Source organism: Nicrophorus vespilloides, unplaced genomic scaffold (genome assembly GCF_001412225.1).
Source record: "Nicrophorus vespilloides isolate i.1.1-1 unplaced genomic scaffold, Nicve_v1.0, whole genome shotgun sequence".
Taxonomy (NCBI): domain Eukaryota; kingdom Metazoa; phylum Arthropoda; class Insecta; order Coleoptera; family Silphidae; genus Nicrophorus; species Nicrophorus vespilloides.
Window position 1 is genome coordinate 1 of NW_017096311.1, and position 22,013 is coordinate 22,013.

The 22,013-nt window shown below is 37.1% G+C and overlaps 8 protein-coding genes across 8 annotated transcripts; 4 read left to right on the forward strand and 4 right to left on the reverse strand.

The window, feature by feature from the left end:
• Window positions 1-3,998: 3,998 nt before the first annotated feature.
• LOC108556646 (dynein assembly factor 3, axonemal homolog) lies at window positions 3,999-5,625 on the forward strand. The gene has a single exon (XM_017912844.1). It carries the CDS (start codon window positions 4,091-4,093, stop codon window positions 5,411-5,413), a length of 1,323 nt encoding a protein of 440 aa, XP_017768333.1. The 5' UTR covers window positions 3,999-4,090; the 3' UTR covers window positions 5,414-5,625.
• Window positions 5,626-5,895: 270 nt separating this feature from the next.
• Window positions 5,896-7,783, reverse strand: LOC108556647 (vacuolar protein sorting-associated protein 4A). The gene is made up of 5 exons (XM_017912845.1): window positions 7,456-7,783; window positions 7,250-7,385; window positions 6,964-7,195; window positions 6,191-6,901; window positions 5,896-6,127 (listed from the first exon to the last, which is right to left on the reverse strand). Exons 1-5 carry the CDS (start codon window positions 7,589-7,591, stop codon window positions 6,026-6,028), a joined length of 1,317 nt encoding a protein of 438 aa, XP_017768334.1. The 5' UTR covers window positions 7,592-7,783; the 3' UTR covers window positions 5,896-6,025.
• Window positions 7,784-7,851: 68 nt separating this feature from the next.
• On the reverse strand, window positions 7,852-9,185 carry LOC108556648 (nurim homolog). Its single transcript, XM_017912846.1, has 4 exons — window positions 8,948-9,185; window positions 8,716-8,891; window positions 8,351-8,649; window positions 7,852-8,294 (listed from the first exon to the last, which is right to left on the reverse strand). The coding sequence occupies exons 1-4, from the start codon at window positions 9,075-9,077 to the stop codon at window positions 8,180-8,182; spliced, it is 720 nt and encodes a 239-aa protein (XP_017768335.1). The 5' UTR covers window positions 9,078-9,185; the 3' UTR covers window positions 7,852-8,179.
• A 398-nt stretch (window positions 9,186-9,583) lies between these two features.
• LOC108556649 (U1 small nuclear ribonucleoprotein 70 kDa) lies at window positions 9,584-14,130 on the forward strand. The gene is made up of 8 exons (XM_017912847.1): window positions 9,584-9,946; window positions 10,010-10,192; window positions 10,271-10,333; window positions 10,782-10,863; window positions 12,265-12,366; window positions 12,599-12,998; window positions 13,069-13,247; window positions 13,786-14,130. The coding sequence occupies exons 1-8, from the start codon at window positions 9,803-9,805 to the stop codon at window positions 13,941-13,943; spliced, it is 1,311 nt and encodes a 436-aa protein (XP_017768336.1). The 5' UTR covers window positions 9,584-9,802; the 3' UTR covers window positions 13,944-14,130.
• Window positions 14,131-14,307: 177 nt separating this feature from the next.
• On the forward strand, window positions 14,308-15,769 carry LOC108556644 (transport and Golgi organization protein 2). The gene is made up of 5 exons (XM_017912840.1): window positions 14,308-14,541; window positions 14,626-14,874; window positions 14,949-15,173; window positions 15,228-15,326; window positions 15,384-15,769. The coding sequence occupies exons 1-5, from the start codon at window positions 14,399-14,401 to the stop codon at window positions 15,505-15,507; spliced, it is 840 nt and encodes a 279-aa protein (XP_017768329.1). The 5' UTR covers window positions 14,308-14,398; the 3' UTR covers window positions 15,508-15,769.
• On the reverse strand, window positions 15,673-18,659 carry LOC108556642 (rap1 GTPase-GDP dissociation stimulator 1). The gene is made up of 4 exons (XM_017912838.1): window positions 17,821-18,659; window positions 17,604-17,750; window positions 17,145-17,537; window positions 15,673-17,074 (listed from the first exon to the last, which is right to left on the reverse strand). The coding sequence occupies exons 1-4, from the start codon at window positions 18,548-18,550 to the stop codon at window positions 16,518-16,520; spliced, it is 1,827 nt and encodes a 608-aa protein (XP_017768327.1). The 5' UTR covers window positions 18,551-18,659; the 3' UTR covers window positions 15,673-16,517.
• A 328-nt stretch (window positions 18,660-18,987) lies between these two features.
• Window positions 18,988-19,663, reverse strand: LOC108556645 (protein-lysine N-methyltransferase mettl10). The gene has a single exon (XM_017912841.1). It carries the CDS (start codon window positions 19,639-19,641, stop codon window positions 19,003-19,005), a length of 639 nt encoding a protein of 212 aa, XP_017768330.1. The 5' UTR covers window positions 19,642-19,663; the 3' UTR covers window positions 18,988-19,002.
• LOC108556643 (transmembrane protein 177) lies at window positions 19,654-21,065 on the forward strand. Its single transcript, XM_017912839.1, has 5 exons — window positions 19,654-19,778; window positions 19,840-20,007; window positions 20,064-20,133; window positions 20,189-20,347; window positions 20,400-21,065. The coding sequence occupies exons 2-5, from the start codon at window positions 19,850-19,852 to the stop codon at window positions 20,949-20,951; spliced, it is 939 nt and encodes a 312-aa protein (XP_017768328.1). The 5' UTR covers window positions 19,654-19,778; window positions 19,840-19,849; the 3' UTR covers window positions 20,952-21,065.
• The last annotated feature ends 948 nt before the right edge of the window (window positions 21,066-22,013 follow it).

Genomic DNA, 22,013 nt, shown 5'->3' on the forward strand with positions numbered 1-22,013 from the left:
ATATGAAAGCTGAATATCTCACCTTTCCAACGAGCCTATTGTGTTTTTATCGAGTCGCCTGCTATGAGCTCTAGAACGTTTTTTTCGTATGTTCGTTTCTTAGAAGAAACTGCCAACAAAATTTTCAATTGAAAATAAACAATTGAAAACTAAAACTTCAAAGTAGTTAGTGCAAGAAAGTGATTATTGCAATTAACAAATCTATTTGATCAAACATTGTTATAATTTTCTACATATTTAAAAAGAAACTCATTAAAAATTATTATTCATATTTTAATCTAATAGCAAAACGAACATATCTTAAACATAAATGATAATGAGTGATTATAACATATTCATAAAATTAACAATTTCTTAAAGTTTCTTTTTTGAATGACTTGAAAACTATTGAACATATTTGAAATTTGAAACAATTAAAACTGAAACTTTAAGGAATAATTACTAAAAAAAAATGTTGTAGTTTGTATTACTTTTCTGAAGTGAGTTAAGTTTAATATAAAGCATTGAATAGTTTATTTTTATGTAAGAATATTTCGCAGAGGAATAAAATGAACCAGAAGAAGTCGAGGACTAAAACGATGGTAACTGCATCAACGACTGTTTCGAGCGTCAACTTCGAGGATTCCGAATACTGAGATTCTCTGGCATTCTCGGTATTTCTGTTACGAATCCCGCTTTCATCGACGATGGTCAACAGCTCGTTGATTCTCGTGATGTACGGTGATAATTTGTGGAAGTAGTAGGATCGAAATCCAGGTACGAGTCTCTCCTCGACGATGTGATAGATTTCGTCGCCTTGACTCTGTTTCATGTACGTTTTGAAGTCTTCCGCGTAAGTCCTCATACAGCAGAAAGCCATTCTATCATGCCTGTACAAGATCCTGCGAATCGCATCTTCCTTCTCCATAATCACGACGTGCGAGGCCAATTCGGGTGGAAGAAGATGCACGAAGTTGCGCTCAATCCCAATAGTTAAATTGCTTTGAATCAATTGTTGAATCGTGGTGATTTCATCGAAGAATTGCTTCGAGAGTAAAACGCCTGACATGGAGTAAGAGTAGACCAGAGACATGATGATGGCGAAGAAGAGCCAAGTGACGAAGAACACGTTCGTCACGGGTTTGTATTTGCGGAAGTTCACGTAAATACCTAACGCCAAGAGGATGCTGAAGAGATCCAACACAATCATCTTGAAGTCTTTACGCTCTATAGCGAAGATTATTATTAGATAGATCACGTAGAGGATGCTGAGGATGTACCAAATCGAAGGATCGTAAACGTGCATCAGTTTGATGTGAGACGGGACTTCTCCGGCTTTCGGAACCATCGCGACGATCTCGTCAATCTTGATCGGTTCGCTGTAGAGGACGTCATCGTACAACCCGTAGAATTGACCGACGAAGCAGAAATCTGCAAAACCTTTGGTCACGTGAAAGTGCGCGACATCGAAATCGTCGGCAACGGAAACATTCAACGTCGCATTCATCGATTTCCCAATCAACTTGAGCACATCTATTGAAGGTCCTACGAACTTCCCATCAACGTACCTCGTCCTCGGCGGATCATGCACCATCACCACCTTCATTTCAGCTTCATGCAAATTCTTGAACTTACGAATCTCGTATTGATTGTTATCCTTCGAATTATACTCCAACTTTCTAGTAAACGGATTATAAACAACATCCTGAATCCCATACTTCTCGGTGAACAGCAACAAACTGTAATTATTGACGCCTCTCCTCCAGATCTCCTTCATGAAACTCAAGACGAAACTCATATTGAAATCGTACATCTTCTTCGTGATCACGAACAGCAACTTGGTTTTCCTTCCAACAGTCACCACTTTCTGCTTGAAGACGTTATTCAACTGCTCGAATCCACCCAAGAACACCGCGTCGATCCTGTTCGTCGCGACGATCTCGTTGCTCAGATGAAAGTCTTTGGTTAACACCACGAAGCTGTTTCTGATCTTGAAATGGACGGGAAGAATGCTGAACCAACGATCGAAGAACGGGGTCGTCTTATTGGGAGCCAAATCGTACAAAACCGTCGTGGAATAATTGAAATCCGCATTGGATAAATACAGTTCTTTTATCAAGTAATCATTGTCGAAATTGGGTATTTCAATTTTACTTTTCCCAGTCGCAAACAGCGAAAGAAATACCACTAATCGTAGATACATCATCTTCACGAAAATTACAGTTAAAAGAAAAGATTGCGACGGTTTATATATCATGCGAAGAGCGTAAACAGTAATTTTAGGGCATTAACGACCCCTTTGGGGATTCTCAAATAACGACCATTAACTTTCTTAATTTCCTTAACAAGTAAATTGATGGCATTTATGTTATAAGATAATCAATACAACAAAAAAACACTTTAAATGTAAAATGTATTAATACTAAATCATTATCATAAAGTGTGCTTTATATTTTGGTGAAAATCTTCAAAGACTAAAAGAGCACACTTATACAAGATATACAANANTAAAGATAAAACTATGTAGAATATAATGCATATACGTTTTTATATATGACTAGTTATGGTAATCATGTAATTGCATTGTCAAAGTTGAACAAAATTATTTTATATCATTGCAATAAAGTGTCTTTACATTTTGGTGAAAATCTCAAAGACTAAGAAGAGCACACTAAATACAAGATATACAAACTAAAGTCTTAAACTACAGAGAATATAATGCATTTGAGCGTTTTATATTGACAGTTATGGTAATCATGTAATTGCATAGTCAAAGTTGAACAAAATTATTTTATTTCATTGGAATAAAGTGTCTTTACTATTTTGGTGAAAATCTCAAAGACTAAGAAGAGCACACTAAATACAAGATATACAAATAAAGTCAAACTACAGAGAATATAATGCAATTTACGTTTTTATATGATGACAGTTATGGTAATCATGTAATTGCATGTCAAAGTTGAACAAAATTATTTTATTCATTGGAATAAAGTGTCTTTACTATTTTGGTGAAAATCTCAAAGACTAAGAAGAGCACACTAAATACAAGATATATAAAATAAAGGTAAAACTATAGTAGAATATAATGCAATATACGTTTTTATATATGATAGTTATGGTAATCATGTAATTGCATGTCAAAGTTGAACAAAATTATTTTATATCATTGCAATAAAGTGTCTTTACATTTTGGTGAAAATCTCAAAGACTAAGAAGAGCACACTAAATACAAGATATACAAACTAAAGCTCAAACTACAGAGAATATAATGCATTTACGTTTTTATATGTGATAGTTATGGTAATTATGTAATTGCATGTCAAAGTTAAACAACATTATTTTATATCATTGGAATAAAGTGTCTTTACATTTTGGTGAAAATCTCAAAGACTAAGAAGAGCACACTAAATACAAGATATGCAAACTAAAGCTCAAACTACAGAGAATATAATGCAATTACGTTTTTATATGTGATAGTTATGGTAATCATGTAATTGCATGTCAAAGTTGAACAAAATTATTTTATATCATTGGAATAAAGTGTCTTTGCATTTTGGTGAAAATCTCAAAGACTAAGAATAGCACACTAAATACAAGATATACAAAATAAAGTTTAAACTACAGAAAATATAATGCATTTACGTTTTTATATGTGACAGTTATGGTAATCATATAATTGCATGTCAAAGTTGAACAAAATTATTTTATATCATTGGAATAAAGTGTCTTTACATTTTGGTGAAAATCTCAAAGACTAATAAGAGCACACTAAATACAAGATATATAAAATAAAGGTAAAACTATGTAGAATATAATGCAAATACGTTTTTATACATGATAGTTATGGTAATCATGTAATTGCATGTTAAAGTTGAACAAAATTATTTTATTTCATTGGAATAAAGTGTCTTTATATTTTGGTGAAAATCTCAAAGACTAAGAAGAACACACTGAATATTAGATAATCAAATTGAAGCTAAAACTATTGAGATTATAATACATATGGTAATCGTCTAATATCAAAGTTTGAAATTACAATTTTAATAATTCTATTGACAGAAATCCAACGTATCCAAGCAACAAATTGATTTGTTTAGTCAATACGTGTAAGATGTTTTGGGGTTTAACACCAAGCGTAGATCTTCTGGAAGATCTGGATGAAAATCTGGAGACTGTGAATATACTGTTAGTGGGAAGTGCGGATCTGAGACACGTGCTGAAAACGCTGGCCAAAAGGTACACTCATAGACATGTCAAAATCAACTTCTTCTTGATGGAGCTCGTACCAGAAGTCGTGGCTAAGCAAATGTTACTCCTCGACACGGCTCTTCATCGAATCGATGATCTCGGTTTGGTACCAAAGACGAGGATCTTCATGGAGCTCTTCGGCAACATGCTGATACGTCCGATCACCGCCAAACATCTGTTAAACCGCTCCAAAGAGCTAATAGAGATGATCACCGATTTCAATTACTTGAAGAGACTGTTACCATGCGTAGATTTGGATTTAAAGTACAAAGAACGTGATTACATAGAGAACGTCTTCAAGTTTTGGAGCAGTCAGGATGAATTCGACGTTCACTATTGCTGGGATCGAAGACTGAGGAAGACTTTAGGTGTTAGATATGACACGAGAACGGGTGTTTTCGATTGGGATTTGCATATGAGATTGCACGATATCGGAGGCAAGCAGATCTGCCCTTCGGAATACACCTCGTTCAGATCTTGCGGCGTAGCGTTCACCTGGTTAGAATCAGAGGTGTCGAAGCCTAACAGATCCATGGTTACGGGTCTTCTGACCAATGGAGATCAGTTCGGGCATTACGGTTACCTAGGCGATATGCAGACGGGTCCTTTCGTTTCTTACGGTTTGCAGTGCGAAGACCCAGAGTTCCTCAAGAGGACGAACACGATGAACAAGTACAGAGCCACGGATCTGACGGAGAGGAATTTGCGACAGATCTTCCACGAGATCGAATTTCAGAGCGAATACTCGCACAATTCGCATACGGATTTAGGGTACGGCGGATGCGTCGCGCAACCTGATTTGAAAGTCGTCGATTCGAGCAACATTGAAGTGAAGAAGTTCACCAAAACCGAGAAACGAATCGAACTGATAGACGTGCAAATACACTTTTGGTCTATAGATCATCTAAAAATGTTCAAACACAAGGAGAAGTTCAAGGATTTTTTCAACTTGATTTACTTTGCTAACGGTTTTGTTAAATATATAGAAAAGGACACTCTGTTACACATATCTTCAAGCAATTGCAAATTGTTAATCGAAAATCCGCTGTTCGTTGTGAATTACAGAGAGAAGGAGTTGAAAGAGTACAACGATTCGATTATGGAAAAGTTGAGCGATTTGGAGATGGAAGCAGATCCGTTCGATCAACTCAAAGATTTCCATATGAGATTCACCATTAGCAAATGATGAAATTACTTAACTAAATGAAAACTACTGCTAGTACTTTAGTTTCTAAACAATTGTAATTTTTAATCTTCGATAAAATTCATAAATACATAGATTCAATCAATTATTTAATATATATATATTCATTTATTTGTATAAATATGAACGGCAGTTTTGATGCTCCGCTTTTGCTGCTTGCTACCTATAAATATAGTAATTATAGTGAACGAACGAATAGATGAAATGTAATTAAAATAAAATTATTATAATATTAGCCTTGTTAATTAATTAATTAATCGCACAAACAACACTTTCGGTCGTTTCTTTTGTAAATTATTTATTAAAAATAAAGCATCCGTGCATTTAAAGAATATACATAGAGCATTGTTTTTTTCCTTTCGTAACAGAAGTGTTTTTCCTCTCGACTTTCTTTTTTCTTTCTAAATTTATATAATTTTCTGTAGTTTAAAAACCTAAAAAAATTGACAAATCTAATGCATTAAAAAAATAATAATGTATTTAATTATAAGTAGTAATCATCTTCAGTTGAAATTAAGCAGAATTGATGTATTTTTTTCGCTTCTTCGACTTCTCATCGTTAAATAATAATTTCGGTATTTGGTGCTGTAATTATTAACCTTCCTGGCCGAAATCTTCTGTGAACTTTTGCAATTTCTTCAGATCCTCGTCGTTCACTGTAGGTTTGGAGGTTGCCAACGAGCGAATCACGTCTCTCTGAAAAAACGTCAAATCACGATCAGTTTGTGTTGATGAAACTAAAACGCAAAATTAATTTACCATCGTGACTGGAGGTTCCAAGAGTTTATCCCCGTCGACGTCCATCCAAGTCATCTCCTTGGCTCCGTCATCGCCGGGAGAGCACGGAGTGAGCAGATCATCCATGATGATATCCTTGTTCTTCGGACTCGGACCTGTGGCGTACCTGAAATGCGTCGCCGTTTGCACTTTACGCACCGGCTGCATGAGAGCGTCCCGCACGACGATACTAATATCCGCTCCGGAATATCCTTCCGTCTTGCTCGCCAGCTCCTTCAGATCCTCCTCGTTCAACTGCGTCGGTGTATTGCCCAAGTGAATCTTGAACATGGTGAGACGGGCGTGCTCCTCTGGTAACGGAATATAGATTCTCTTCTCGAAACGTCTGCGGATGGCCGCGTCCAAAACCCACGGGATATTCGTGGCGCCCAGCACCAGGATACCGTCCGTATCGTTGCCGACGCCCTGCATTTGCACCAGGAACTCGGTCTTGATCCGTCTAGCAGACTCGGACTCGTTTTCCGAACGCGATGAGCAGAGCGAGTCCACCTCGTCGATGAAGATGATGCTCGGTTTGTGAGCTCGAGCCAATTCGAACAGATTCCTCACCAACTTCTCGGATTCACCCAACCATTTGGACACCAAATCGGAAGAGGAGACGGAGAAGAACGTGGAGTTGTTCGCTTCCGTCGCGACGGCTTTCGCCAGGTAAGATTTACCAGTTCCTGGAGGCTAAAACGAGAAAAAAAACATTAGTTTGTCAAGATAATAAAGCGATTAACGTGGTCGCCTACACCGAACAGTAAAATTCCTTTCCAGGGTATCCTCTTTCCAGTGAAGAGATGCGGGAATTTGATTGGTAGAATTACGGCCTCTTTTAACGCCTCCTTCGCTGCATCCAATCCTGCTACATCCGACCATTTTACGTGCGGTTTCTCCACAACTATGGCTCCCTCCAGTTTACTCTGCAGCTTCTTCTTCTCCGGATCATCACTATCACTGTCACTGTCGCTCTTCTTATCATCCCTACAAAATGCAAATTGACAATAATTTTATATCGAGAACACCAGTAAAACTCACTTTGATTCAGATTCCCCATCCTTGATGGGCTTCTTGTGGCCCTTCTTCAGAGATGCTTTAATCTTCTCGGCCCGCTCCAAGTACTGGCAGCATTTGGCCCTGATGCTGTCCTTGGCCTTATCCCCCTGGGCCTCGTCTGCATAAAAAAAAATTAATATTGTATAATTTGCTGAACAGGAGAGGTCAAGGCCACAAATCAGACTCACATTTGATCGCATGCAGGAAGTACTCGACACCATGCTCGTACAGCCTCTGGGCCTCCTCGTAGTTCTTGTTCCTGTCCTCCTCTGTTGCCTTAGTCACTAATTCTATGGCCTTTTGTAGTGTTGTGCCCTGGGCCATCTTTATCCACCCCTATTTTCACGTTTTCACCAAACAGGAGACTCTACGTTCTGTGTGCTCGCTTCCTGCCCAATTAATGCAATTACATTTACCTGTCTTGCTAACACTAATTACAATGCACTATACATGACAAACTCTGAGAGAAATACAAAAAAAAAAGTATTTTTCCGGGAACTGTCAAAATTCGTGACAAATGACAGATGTCAGGGAGGTTTGGTCATTACCCAAAAAAGAAATGATTTAAAAATATTCCCATCTAATTTCTATTCAATTTACAATAAAAAACGAACTATTTATTCGATTACAAGAGCTAAACCATAATAACCAATTAAATTTAAGCTATCACCACGCCTTATCCTAGGCTTAAAGTAATCCTAATCCTAGGATTATGTTACTATAGTAACATACTTTCAAATAAATTTAACGCTAACGCTAACAATTAGTTAACAAGTACGAATATTAATTTGAATATTCTCTAGTTTATGATATTCATATTTAAAAACATGTCTGTTTCGTTTTTCAATTGCAATTATTTATTAGAAAATAAGTTTTTTATCTTTAAATTTAAATAAATATGTCTCGAAGTATTCAATGAAACTTCCTCTTGTGCTGATCCCTCAAGTAAGTATAATCACGATCGTCCGTGCCTCTGACCAAATACAAATAGAAACTTAATATAACGGCCAAATGAAACCGATCCAAACTGAAACGCAAAGCAATAAGAAAATTATGGTTTCGTAGATGCAATCTGAATCTCACCTCATGACAGGTATAGCCCAGAAGATGAGGAGGAATGCAACAAAGAATCCTTGATGTCTCATATGCAAATACAACTTTTGCAATTCATAAGATTTGTAGCTCATTGGATCAGGCAGATTCTGTATACTGTAGTACACCTGTTTCAGACCCAGAAGTTCATTGATGTCCATGTAAATGCAGTCACTGTAGATGATGAGCCAGGCTAAAGCGTGCATCAACATCAGGGCATAATACACCCTGCCATTGTCAGTCTTCCACAGCACATACTCGGGCACATGCTCCCAATAATGGGTCATAATCTACGAAAAAAAAACAGAATCACAATAATTATTTGTATAAAAGGCATCCACACTAATCATATATACTAATAAAACCACACACGTGGAAATGATATAGATGCTCCTCTGGATGTCCTTCAAATTGAACCTCTCAAAGAAATCCTTCACCGATTGCATAGCCATAAAGGTGTGTTGGTAAATGAAGAGTGTCAATAGGAACATGTTCTTCAAGCAGGGCCAACTCAGATCATGCCAGGTGACATCTGTAAGTTAAGTATGATTAGGGGTTTAAGTCAGCTTTTTTTTTGTTCAGTTTTACCAGTCTTGATTTCCTTCTCATGGTAGTTTGGGTAGGAGATGAAGAGCATCAGGTCGATCACAGTGTAGAAGGTGGCAAGGACTCCAGCCGAGGCCACGGAGATCTTGCATATTGAACCTGCACCCCACATGCTGTCTCGAAATCGAAGCCCACGGTAATAAACAAAAATTCAAAAAAACCACATATATATATATATAGTTATGTATCCGTCCTACATAGGTGGCTGTTGTGTATACATTCGAGACTATATATAAATATACGTGACGCTAATAGAACACGAAGCGCTTTCGTTGAGAATCGGTTCTTTCCGTCGAGACCTCAATTTCACGGTTACTTGAGAGATGGCGATGAAATATTTATACAAGATTTTAACATTTACCGAAGAGAAAACTAAAGTAAATGCATGGAATTTAATCAATAATTCTGTAAGAGTATTTATAAACTTTGAATGTTTTTTTTATAATTATTGGAGGATCAAAAGAATCAATTAATGGATTGTGAACATATCTGATGTTGTTAATTAGTTGTAATGTTGATTTTTCTGTTAATTTAACATTGTTTTTTTTAATTGAATTGAATTAATGTGATTCCATTTTGAATGTGGCGGGTTTCTGTGAAGTAGATGTCGCCACACGCATCCGCTTGATGGCATCCGATTGGCGTCGGCCATTATTTACTGTATTTCCCATTCATTCCGTTGCAGTTCGTCCTAGAAGCAAGTGAAATTGGTTTTTTCTGATACAGTTCGTGCCTGTGCAGCTGCGAAACAGCGAGGTGCAGGTGAATATGCTCTTCCACTGATTCCGGTGAAAGCTGGTACAGTATTGGTTCTTCGATCTCGGAAAATCGACGAAAATGACGCAATTCCTGCCGCATAATCTGCTGGCGTTGTTCGCACCACGCGAACCCATCCCATATTTACCACCCGCGAGTAAATTGCCGCACGAGAAGAAGAATCGTGGTTACGCAGGGCTCGGAGCCTTCATATCGCAGTTCGAGGTAAGTTTTGCATAATAAGACTGTATTTGTTCATGGGAATAATCGATAATTGCATCATCGTAGGATCCCAAAGATACGCCTCCCCCGACACGTGTCGAAACAAGGGAGGAACGCATCGAGAGGCGACGCAGGGAGAGAGCCGAGCAGGTTGCCTATAAACTGGAGCAGGAGATCGCCGTGTGGGATCCGAGTAGTCAGGATATCATCACAGAGGATGCCTTCAAAACGTTATTTATTGCTAGAATTGTAAGTGCATTTCGAATGCTCTCTGAATTATATTTTTCACTTTGCTTTGACTTATCGTTAATTACTTTTTAATTGCAGAACTACGACACGTCCGAATCGAAATTGCGGAGAGAATTTGAGATTTATGGAAACATTAAAAAAGTAAGTCTATTGCATAATCATCTAAGATGAAATTCATATTGTGTTTATTTTATTGATCATATAATTCATGGATTAATAACTATTTGGTAATCATCTTGAAACATGAATATTCATTGTGGGAAAGTAAAAGAGACTTGTTTAAATCAAGTTATAAGTAGATTTTATAGATAAAAAACAAGTATTTGTTAAAAATAATTTATTTGTAAAAACATAAAGTCTTTGATGTATATACCTGGCTTGTTCAAGGATACATTGTAATTACCCTAATGTGTTCTTATGTAAACCCAGGAAGAGAATCATCCTTACCCTATTAATTTGTTAACAAGTAATTTTAATGTTTTTGAATTGCTAGGGAAGTGACATGAAAAGTATTGAAAATAGTTATTTAGAAAAAAAGCGCAATTCGTTTGAAATTAAGTTTGTATTTTTTTTTCTTTGTTATTTCCAGATTATTCTAATTCTGAACATGGTGAATGGTAAACCAAGAGGATACGCCTTCATCGAGTATGAGCACGAAAGAGACATGCATTGTGAGTACCCAATATCAATGACAGGCCAAAGTTAAAGAAATAATGAGCAAAAATAATCATATCAAAATAAAACACTTTAAAAAGCGAATCATTTTCTTGCGCTTTGGGTAAGGAAGATGCAAGGAAAAGAAATATCCGTTCAGAAAACAATTCTCAAGAACACCTTTCGTATTCTCGCTTTTATTTTTCTAATTTCCATCACTTTTTTTTTGTTTATTTTGTTTGGTGTTTTCGGTACACGAAATTTTTAAGGTGTTTTATTTTTGGGATTTGAAGAAGGAAAAAAAATACAACCCGCGAGAAGTGTTCGATTTAGCGATTCGATGATGATGATATGTAGCCAGCAACGTCCGCCCAAGTGTCTTGCAAAAAATATTGATTTGATAATATTTTTTTTTTCGAAATAATGGATGAAATTAATACGTAGTTTTCTTATTTTTTTGTACAGTCCGAGCTGCAGGCAACTAGTGCCGTTTGCCCTCAAACTTCCGCTTTTTGCTGGCTATATAGGTTTGTATGTGTGGTAAGAACCCTGCATACAAATATTCAGACATTGTTTGTTGGGGTTTTAAAAGCAATTCTCTCTCTCTCTCTAAAAATTAATAATTCAATGATCAAACAGATGGAAAAAATGTATTATATCAATTCAGTTCGGTCACAGTCAGCTCACATTAACACAAAAGTATGTTTTTTTTAATTATTATTATTTATTTTGTTTGGATACGAGTTTAAAACGATTTTTTTCGAATTGCAAATTGTTTGTTCAATGAAGGGAAATTAAATAATAGTAACTAAAAGGTTTGCGCGCGTATGTAAGTAATTTTGCGCACCAGGTAAACAAACTAGTAAACAAATCCGATCATAAACGAAAAAAAAAATTATACGATATAAATGCGTGTGTTAAAATGGAAACACTTGCCTCGCCGCCAGCAAGCTCTTAAATAAACTTAATTCTATCTCAATTTGATGTTAAACGTATTACGTAAGTAACATGGTAGGTATATTTCAATTATACCTATTTAAAACGAAAAGAATACACGAAGTACAACATGCTCGAAAAAGGACATATTAATAATTAACTGCAGCGAGTTAGGGACACTCTCGGAATCTTTTTTTTTGTTATTTCTTTTGGTTTTTTATTCTATTTTTATTTGTTCTTATTCAAGTTTTTTTTGTTGTTGTTAATTATAACTTAAGAAGCCAACGAAAAGCTTTCGAAATTTTACCCAAATTTTATGAATCATGTAACTTGTTAAATGAACGAATAGCCAGAGAATGTAGAATCCAACTTTTGCAATTGTTCTCAAGATGAACTCTTTTGCACAAGATGATTTTATTATTCATATTTTTGTTTGTAGCTTGCTTTTGTTATGCATTAATTATCCAGATATTCCCTTGCAGCTGCTTACAAACACGCAGATGGTAAGAAAATTGATGGGCGTCGAGTGTTAGTTGATGTTGAAAGGGCCCGCACCGTCAAGGGATGGCTACCGAGGCGTCTAGGTAACTATTCTTATAAACTATTTAGATCTAAGCAATTGCATTGTTGTATTGATGCGTTCATTGTTATTGTATGGACGTATGAATGCGATGGTGCTATATCATTCAGTGAATTCCAAAGTGATATATGTCTTATTATATCCCTATTTCACCTCACTTACATTACTTTAATCAATCATTTAAATTGTTTTTACGAGTGTTTACAGTTTTACTAATATTTTCGTTTTGTTTTAAGGTGGAGGCCTCGGTGGTACGAGAAGAGGCGGGCCTGATGTAAATATTAAGCATTCGGGTAGGGAAGATAATGAAAGGGAGCGCGAGAGATATAGATTAGAAAGGGAACGCGAAGAACGAGGCGGTGCCGGCGGCGGCGGTGGAGGAGGAGGAGGCGGCGGAGGTGGAGCCGGTGGTGGTCCAGGGGGACGTGAAAGGGATCGCGATAGGGGAGGTTTGGGAGGTGGAGGAGGAGGAGCAGGGTTCGAAAGGCGGCGGTCTAGATCGCCGCGTGACAGAAGGAAGCGCAGCCGCTCCCGATCTCCGCGTAGGGAGAAGAGGAGGCGCAGCAGGGACAGGGCTAGGGCCGACACTGAGCTTGACGACACCGACCGCCGGTCGAGGGACAGAGACAGGGAAAGGTAAGAGTATAATGATGATATGCTTCCAGAGATTGTTAACTAACAGTTTGTATTCCTTTTTTTTTTGTAGGGACAGGGATCGCGATCGTGATCGTAAACGCAGGCGTTCAAAGTCGCGCGATCGTGACCGTGATCGTGAACGCAAACGCGAGCGAAGGGAACGTAGGGAGAGAGAAAGAGGCGAACGACTGGAGTTCATCAAGACCGATGAAGGTGGAGAGGTTAGAATTAAGGAGGAACCTTTGGATGGTAAGATAATGCAATTTTTTTTTTATCTATGTTAAGTTATAATTTGTCCTTTGGAATAACTCCAATTACTGATATATTATCTGCTTTGGGGGATATTTAGTTTGTATGAAAAACTGAAAACGTTAATCAGTATGCAATGATTTATCACATCTAAAATCAACAGTTCTAAAACCATCAAAAAAAGAACAAAAACTGGAAAGGATCAAATGCATATTTAGATACTGATAATGCTTTTCAGTTACAAATTGGTGTGTTGTTTTAATAGCTGCAATATAGCTTTAATTATCTAATTCATTATCATATAAGGCTTCGTCATGATTAATCCAAGATTTCATCAATCACCTCATTTTGCTTTATGCAGCGTTTGGATTAGTATAACTATATTGCTAAATCAATAATATATGGAGGTAACAGGGCCATTAGCCGCTAAGTTTTGGCTATCTGGTAGTAAACACCTTCAACATTTTTAACGTTTAACACTTTAATCAATGCAGTAAAGCTGTATCAAATAATAATTCAAACCGTTTCCGTTTTACAGATTATCCGGATTATTCCCAATATCAGCAAAACTATGACCAGTCCAACGTAAAGTACGAACAGGAGGACGAACAAAAGTATGAGCCGGACAATACGAACGGCAATACTAGACCACAACATTACGAAGACGACGAGTACGAGGAGGGTGAGGCTTATTAAAACTAATTTAATTTAATATTTTTGTATAAAGTGGTAATAGTTCTTAGAATGTTTCCTTATAAGCATACATACACACACACATATATATATATATAAATAGTTAGATAGTTTCTCCTTGTCATGACAACAAGCATATAATTTATAAAGAATAACATTACAATTTTTATTTTAAGTGCTTGACGAAAACAAATAAAATCGCATTCTGGTTTCACAGAAATAAACAAAACCTTCGAATTATTATTATTGTTTGTTTCCACCTTTCCGTAATAATCCTTGTTTCTTCTTTATGCGACGTTGATTAAAATGTAATTTAAACAATTACACAGCAGTTTTTTGATTAATTTATTCTTATTTGATAATCAGCAAACTTCATTCTGCTTAGTCAAGGCTGAGCATTACCACAGATTACAGTAAAATTTTCGTTACATTCCTAAACGAAATTTGCGAAAAAAAAGATGTGCATACTCTTTGTTTACACAGACCCAGCCCCAAAACCTGGGGGCTACAGGATTGTGATTGCCTCTAATAGAGATGAAACATATAGTAGGCCTGCGGCTGCAGCCCACACCTGCGAGAAAACCAATGTAATTGGTGGTAGGTAAGAAATCAGGAATGGACAAACATAATGCAATTTAAATAAATCCTAAAAAAATAAATAACATTTGATTAATTATTCTTTTAGGGATATGGAGGTAGGTAGAGAAAATGGAATGTGGCTGGGGATATCCCCAAAACGAACCGAGCATTGCAGGTTTCGGTTTGGGGCTCTGCTGAATGTCACCGGGGAGGAGAAAAAGAGTGGTGTTAAAGGTAGAGGATTTATTGTAACAGATTTTTTAAAAGGTAGTGACATGGCCGAACAGTATGTAGACTGTCTGGAAAAGAGTGAGGAAGTACTTAACTCTTTTAACTTTGTGGCTGTTGAATTGAGGTTATTTTTGCACTTGAATTTAAACTGCGCACCAGTGTATTCTAAAATTAGATATTTGCTTATTGGTGTTTTAGTGATGGACACGTGAAGACATATCACACGAGCAATGCTCCACCTGGATGTAAAGTATTCGAAGGGAAGCAGGTCATGGGATTTGGGAACAGCACGTGTGAGAGTCCCCTGCAGAAAGTGCAGGCTGGGAAGGAAAGGTTCTTAGAGATTATCAACAGGAATAATAGTAAAGAGCGGAAGGATGAATTGTATAAGGAATTATTGGATCTTTTGCGGTGGAGGAAGAAGTATACTGTTTGCAGGTTAATTGTATTTTGGTAATTAATTAACTGTAATTCTAGACATTTGCCGGATGATGAATTGAGCAGGAGGGCTCCGGGTATAGTGGATAAGCTGTGCCAGGTTTATGTAGAATTCATAAGTGCTGGCTATGGGACTAGGTAACATTTGATGCGAGAGATTACGCAATGCGAGTTCAATTTTTGATTAATTTTTAGGACGCATTCTATAATTTTAGTTGATTACGATTGGAATTGCGATTTCATAGAGGATTCTATGAAGGAGCCAATAGATCCGAACAATCCTTGCTGGGGCAACGTTAGAATATCGCCACGACTATAATAATCGTAATAACAATAATTAATTTAGTCAATTCATATTCTTTGCTCAACTACATGTAATATTTATTGACTTGGATATTTTCCATTTTATTATATAGAGCATTTTAACAAAATTTTCTTTTATTTTAATTAAAGTAAGGAAATTGAGGATGAAATAAGGGTTTGCTTTTACTTAATTTTGACTTTATTCGTAGTATATATCCAAAAGGTACACGCTATAAACACGAATTGTAAAATACATTTAAAAAATGGTATAGAAACGACCGGTTTTTTTCTTTTCTTTTGCGAATGGAATAGAGTGCAGATCTTCGATTTACTTATATGGAATAGTGAGGCGGAAGTCAATAAAATGACATTCCTTTAACTTATAATATATATATTACTTCTTTATGTAGCGTATTTCCATCCCTAAATGCTAAATATCTCAGTTAATTTTAATATCTTCGATAAAAGTACATTCAAATTGGTAACTAAATCGGTCAACGTACACGACGCAATGTATCTCCTCTATTAATAAAAAAACACACAATAACAGAGGAAAACTTTGCATCCAAAATAAAAAAAATACCACCTAATAACATATATATATATCTGCTTTCATTTCAACATGCAATACTAATAATTGTATATATATATATAGATAGATAGAGAGAAGCGTTTTCTTGCGTTCGTTTAATCTTCAATCATCGATGAATCCAATAATTATGGTTTTTTTTAATATCCAAGCAATTAAAAATTAAAAACAAAAAAGAACGTACACGTAAACAGCTGACAATTCTAACTATGTAATCGTATCGTAAGACTAGAAATGGCACATATTTTCTTTGAGGAAACGAAAATTAAAATACTGATTTTTTTTTTTGTTTATTACTTCTTAAAATTGGGAGGTGGCCGCGTTTTTTTTTGTTTTTTTTAGGAACCCATCCGAGGATCGAAAGTAGTATTTTTTTTTAATTGACGACTTAATTGGAAATAATATTAATTGGAGATTTGTGCGAACGATTTAAAGAATTAAGGGCGTTTTGTTGTGATAGGATGGTACTCATCGATGTAACGGATTATCCTCTCCGCGATCAACTCTATGTGATCGTTGCACGACACGAGATTACTCAACGAGTTCAAGACGGTGGAAGTTCTTATGTCCGCCAGAAGCATCTTGTTGCGTGCCATCTGATCGAGTAAGGTCATTATGTTGCTTACCGTTTCCTCCTGGAACTTCTCGCCGTACTTGTCCAGCATAAAGCTTATGTTCTTGCAGATGTCTGCTTCCAAGAGCATCACATCTAAACTGGTGGATCCGGTGAGACAGCTGGCGCAGAGCAGGTTCAGAGCTAGGAGAGCTTCGTTCTGCATGACCGGATGCATGGAGCACATCATCTCCACCAAGCATTTCACCGATTTCGGAATCCTGAGCACCGACGGATACGATGTCGGGGAGTGGCAGTTCTTTATGAGCCAGGCGAGAAGCCTCGGCGCTTCGCCTCTGACACCCAGATGCTCGGAGTAACACCAATCCACCAATTTCCCAACGAAATCGGTGCGCTCGATCAATTCCGCCGCGGTTTTCTCTGAAAAAAAAACAAATCGTTTCAATTAAAAACAATCCACGTAAATTTATAACGTTAACAGTAATAATACCTTGTCCATCGACGACCATACGCAAAGTACCCAAAAGCTTGAATTCAACTGGTGACTGATTGATGTTCAACATCGACAGCAGAATGTCCACCAAGTTTTCATCTAAAAGCTTCGACTTGTTCTCAGACGGAATGCTCAAGTTTCTCAGAGTGCTCAGAAGAGCGTGCTGCACTTTAGTATCGGCATCGTTCGAATAATACTTGAGGATGCCGAGCAACTTCTTCGCCAAACCATCGTCCACCAATTGGATGCAATGCTTATCGTTCCTGGCGAAATTCCCTATTGCCAAAATCCCCGTACTAAGCAGATCGACATCTTCGGAATTTAACCAGAACACCATCTGCTCGTACACTTTTCCTTTGCCGTTATCGTACAGAAATTCCATGGACGCATCTATACATAAAAAAAAAATAATAATTTCAAATTTAATTCCTTTTAGTTTTTATAACGCGCGCTAACCTCCAGTTAAGATTACTACTATTAAATCGCAGGCCATCTTCAGTATGGATCTGCTGCCTTCATCGTCCACATGAGAACCGTACCTCTGTACCAAGTCATAAACCAATTCGCAAGTTCCTTTATGCGCCAAGGCCAGTTTAATTTCATCTGAAACATGAAAAGAAAAAACATTTAAAAAAAAATTATTGTCAAGTCATTTTGCGTATTGATAACGTACCGCTTTCTGATTGAATTCTCAAAACCTCCAAGCACATGCAGGATATCTCTGGGTTTATGGAGACCTTCAAGACATCAACCAGAACTTCAACTGTAGACAATGGCAACCATGCATCGATCAAATGCTCGCACATCATGTTCAACACGAATATCAAATGACCGATCGTGTTCTCCATGGTATCGAACTCGGCGATGTTGTGCTTGATCACAGTCTCGAACAGTTTGGCCACTTGGAGCTCGATGCAGGCTTTCAGCAAATCATCATCTGACATGACTAAGTTCATCATGGCTCCGCAGCATATGCAAACTGTTTTGTTATCAACTGTCTCGGGATCAAATTGCTTCTTCAAGATATCGATCAACGCTTGCAGGCCTCTCCTGCCAATCAGCTTTCTTGCCACTGAGTTCTCGAAGCACAAGTTCCCGATGGCTCTCATCGTGTGCATCACTACATCAGCATTTGCGTTCGACAGCAGATTGACCATCGAGTTTGTGACTGCTGGCACAGAGAATGCAGGTCTGTTCTCTGGAACCTTGCACAGTTCCGCTATGGCATCAGCCGTGACCCTGAGGATGCGGTTATCTCTGTGGACGAGCAAGTCGTCGAAATATCCGGATTTCTTTACCTTGAATTCGGAGCTGTTCTTGACGACTCGCATCAGCTTCTTCTCGGTCGACTCGCAATCCTCCGATGCGATGCAGGTCATTACCTCCTCCAATAGTTCCTCCATTTCAGTTCTTCTGGTATCTCTTTTTTAACAACAGCACTCGACAACAACAATATTCAATTAAAACATAACCTACTGCGCTGCTCGCTGCACTTCCTGCAATTCCTCTTTGACGGATTGTTGGGAGTGGAGTAAAGGGCGGAGTGGGAGTGGAAACGAGTGCAACCTGAAGTCAACACAGGTACAAATTCAAACTCACCTAAATACAAATTTAGCCTAGGCAATATAAGCACAAAGGTGTAATTTTAATTACATACGTTAAAAGAATTTCAACTTAATTACGATCTCGCTAAATCAAGTTTATCGACTTATGGCCCGCGGGCCTCTTTCGGCCCGCATCCATTTATTAACATAAAAAGGCATGCATTTGAATGCTCTATTGTAGGATATTATTGATAAAGTATTAGAAGATGATTACAATATTCGATTCATATAAAAAGATTTATTAAATAAACTTAATTTACAATTTTCTTAAATACTACAGAGCTGACGACGCTGCCCACCTTTCCACCGAACTTGAACTGCGGCGTCGGAATGTGCTTGTAATACACGAAAGCGTCCTCAAACTGTTCGCACAGCTCCTCCTGAGTCCAATTGCAAGAAGTGATTATGAACAAACCATTGTCTTTCATGAACTTGCAAACGTTCTTGATGTATTTCAATCTGTTCTCCTTAGCCTCCAGCGATAGACTAATAGCATCGTAAGTCCCCTTATCCAGCACTACATCAATATCACAGATTCCAGAGCAGTCAGCCGTGATGTCCAGTGTATCGAAGGCTATATCAAATTCCTCCTTGCCTGCAATCTCCTTCGCCAAAGTGATGGCACCCTGACAGTAATCTACACCTTTCAAGTTCTTGAAGCCCTCTCGATAGAGATCTATGAGCAACATGCCATTGCCACAGCCTAAATCCAGGATGCTCTGAGATGGATCGACGTTCTTCTCGAACCATCTGAGTATTCTCACGACGATATCGTCGCCGAACCACACCTCTCCCACATCACCGTGTGTCCGGAAATTCTTCACCTCATGCTTGTACCGTTTATCCCAGTATTCTTGGGTTCCCAGCTCAGATTCACCCAATTCTTCCATCGCAATTTATAGGTTACAAAACCGATAGAATCGAATATCTCTCCGTTCGGTTTAGATCTGCTGCAGCGAATTATCAAATATTCAGCTCTAAAAGAAGGTTAAAACAATTATTTTAATCTATCCACAATTAATTGCAGGTATTTATAAGATTTATTGTGAAGTAAGTTTTGTGCAAGTTGCAATTTTAACTGATTTTAGGTTAGACGAGATGTCTTACAAGAAAGTTGGATCTTTGTTCCTAACAGAGAAGGGAAAAACCGTTTCCCTTTGGTTTATGGGAAGTATAGGAGTTGGGGCCTTCTGCGCTCAATATATCCCTCACACTTTATTGATTAATAAATATGTGGATGTAATACATTTATACAAGTAAATAGAAGAAGATAACTGAAGATTTTTCAATAATTTTGGTTTACTTTCTTTAGGAACGGAATTGCTGTGACACTGAACTCGAAATTAGTGGAAAGATTTAACAAGGCTCTTGTATATGCTGATGTAAGCTGTTCTCTGTTAACGAATTGTGGATGAAATGATGATTTTGTTGCTTCAGGTGCCAGATCAAGATGTTAAATTGTATAAACCTTTTGCCATTTTTGGATTTGATATCTCTCATGTGGGTATGTCCTTCAGCAAGTACGGTTGTCAGGTGGGAATTCCTGTTAATTTCAATTATGTGAGTGCTGATACTGTCGATAAGAGCACTATTAAGGTATATTAAGTTAGCCATTAACTATCTACGTAATTGATGAGTATTGCTTTAGATAAAAGGTGAATCGGTTGCTTGGTCGACGGACGAAGCCGAGCAGTTCTTGGACTCTGTAGTTCTTTCGGAAAATGCTCAAATATATGCGATGGCTCGTGAAATTAAGATGTCGCAGACTTTTAAGCTTATAGTGGACGCAATCTGCGGTCCGTTGTCCGTGTTTGTAGCGTACGGCTCCAGCGTTTTCCTCAACGGAAAGTTCAATTTGTACCCGAAACCGATGGGCGTGCGGCTGGTGATGTACGCGCTCGTGGGAACGTTCACGTTTGGAAACTACCTCTTCATCAAAGACTTCAACCAGTTGTATTACGAGTCGTACGTGGACAAGGAGTTGAAGGCGAAGGATCCGAGGCTGGTGGAAGGAGCCAAAGAGTTTTACGAGAAGATTCTGAGAAGGAATCAGGCGTTGAGGACACTGATGGGAAGCGAAGGCGAGGATTTCTATACCGTGCACGGAAACGAGAATTACTCGTTCAGGCAAAGGCATTTACCGCTCGTTCAGAGATTAGACTTTTTCAAAGAGAAAGCGCAAACGGAGGAGTTGAATTAAAGACACGCAAATTGCAGTTTCAGAACTGAAAAAACAACAATTGATGGAGCAAATACTATGTTTTCAATTCTCCAATGTTTTCTCTAGTAGTTTTTAAATTTCAGATAATTTATTAATAAAATAAGATAGAAAATTCATATTACTTAAATACATAAAACTTAATTAAAATATCTTTCAAGAATTAGCGTTCATATTAGATAATAAGGATATCTAATAAGTTATGTAAGATTTAAATATTTTGTTATTGCTGCAACCAAATATACACAGCTGCAACGCGGGTCATCGAACTCGTCGCAACAAATTGAGCAATTTCCATCGCAAATTATATTTTATAATTAAATTAAGAAACTGTTGTTTTATATCATATATTTTTTTTTATTGAAACTATTTTTAAATATTTTTTTTTTAAATATATATATATATATAAAAACTGAACACTGCGTTTGATGTTTGCTGTTAACTCGTTTCGTTTTTGCTTTGTTTTCCAATTGCAATTTTGCAATGAAAGTTTTTATTCTTCTACAACTTCTTCAATTCTTCCCTCCCCAATCATCTTCATCGTCTCATCATCATCATCATCTAAATAATAATAATTCCATACATAGGTGCATATACAGAATATAAGAGAAAAAAAAATGTACAAATAATTTCTTACATTAAGAACTTATCCACTAATTAGTTACATCATAATCAATAATAGTAAATAAAAGAAAGAGAAAAATAAAATCGCCTTCAAGCGATCGCGACTATTTGGGATGTGTAAAGAGAATCAATCAATCCTGAACAGTAATCATAACAATTATAATAAAAAAATCAAATCGTAATTCGCATTTGAACAAAAAATTAAATGTAATCCGAGTGTTTGTTGTGTGTGTGTGTGTGTCTTCTATTTTTTTTCTTCCTTCATTTTCCTGAATTAGTTTATATACAAAAATATATATATAGTTTTTTTTTTGCTTTCGAAAATAAAATGACGTTATTATTAATATATAAATAAAGAAATTATAATGAGCTAATAAATTCATTTAAATTATTTGTTTTCTGTGTGTGTATTCCTTTTTT

Coding starts and splice junctions, on each gene's coding strand:
- LOC108556646 (XM_017912844.1), top strand. CDS start 4,091: ATGTTTTGGGGTTTAACACCAAGCGTAGATCTTCTGGAAGATCTGGAT.
- LOC108556647 (XM_017912845.1), bottom strand. CDS start 7,591: ATGGCCCAGGGCACAACACTACAAAAGGCCATAGAATTAGTGACTAAG. Junction 6,902..6,963: donor AAGGAATTTTACTGTTCGGT/GTAGGCGACCAC, acceptor TTCTCGTTTTAG/CCTCCAGGAACTGGTAAATC. Junction 6,128..6,190: donor TGGAACCTCCAGTCACGATG/GTAAATTAATTT, acceptor ACGTTTTTTCAG/AGAGACGTGATTCGCTCGTT.
- LOC108556648 (XM_017912846.1), bottom strand. CDS start 9,077: ATGTGGGGTGCAGGTTCAATATGCAAGATCTCCGTGGCCTCGGCTGGA. Junction 8,892..8,947: donor TGAGAAGGAAATCAAGACTG/GTAAAACTGAAC, acceptor CTTAACTTACAG/ATGTCACCTGGCATGATCTG. Junction 8,650..8,715: donor CCACGTGTGTGGTTTTATTA/GTATATATGATT, acceptor TTTTTTTCGTAG/ATTATGACCCATTATTGGGA.
- LOC108556649 (XM_017912847.1), top strand. CDS start 9,803: ATGACGCAATTCCTGCCGCATAATCTGCTGGCGTTGTTCGCACCACGC. Junction 10,864..12,264: donor GCACGAAAGAGACATGCATT/GTGAGTACCCAA, acceptor ATTCCCTTGCAG/CTGCTTACAAACACGCAGAT. Junction 12,999..13,068: donor AGGGACAGAGACAGGGAAAG/GTAAGAGTATAA, acceptor TTTTTTTTGTAG/GGACAGGGATCGCGATCGTG.
- LOC108556644 (XM_017912840.1), top strand. CDS start 14,399: ATGTGCATACTCTTTGTTTACACAGACCCAGCCCCAAAACCTGGGGGC. Junction 14,542..14,625: donor ACCAATGTAATTGGTGGTAG/GTAAGAAATCAG, acceptor TTATTCTTTTAG/GGATATGGAGGTAGGTAGAG. Junction 15,174..15,227: donor CTTTTGCGGTGGAGGAAGAA/GTATACTGTTTG, acceptor CTGTAATTCTAG/ACATTTGCCGGATGATGAAT.
- LOC108556642 (XM_017912838.1), bottom strand. CDS start 18,550: ATGGAGGAACTATTGGAGGAGGTAATGACCTGCATCGCATCGGAGGAT. Junction 17,538..17,603: donor AGTAGTAATCTTAACTGGAG/GTTAGCGCGCGT, acceptor TTTTATGTATAG/ATGCGTCCATGGAATTTCTG. Junction 17,075..17,144: donor TATGGTCGTCGATGGACAAG/GTATTATTACTG, acceptor TTTTTTTTTCAG/AGAAAACCGCGGCGGAATTG.
- LOC108556645 (XM_017912841.1), bottom strand. CDS start 19,641: ATGGAAGAATTGGGTGAATCTGAGCTGGGAACCCAAGAATACTGGGAT.
- LOC108556643 (XM_017912839.1), top strand. CDS start 19,850: ATGTCTTACAAGAAAGTTGGATCTTTGTTCCTAACAGAGAAGGGAAAA. Junction 20,008..20,063: donor GATGTAATACATTTATACAA/GTAAATAGAAGA, acceptor TACTTTCTTTAG/GAACGGAATTGCTGTGACAC. Junction 20,348..20,399: donor TCGATAAGAGCACTATTAAG/GTATATTAAGTT, acceptor GTATTGCTTTAG/ATAAAAGGTGAATCGGTTGC.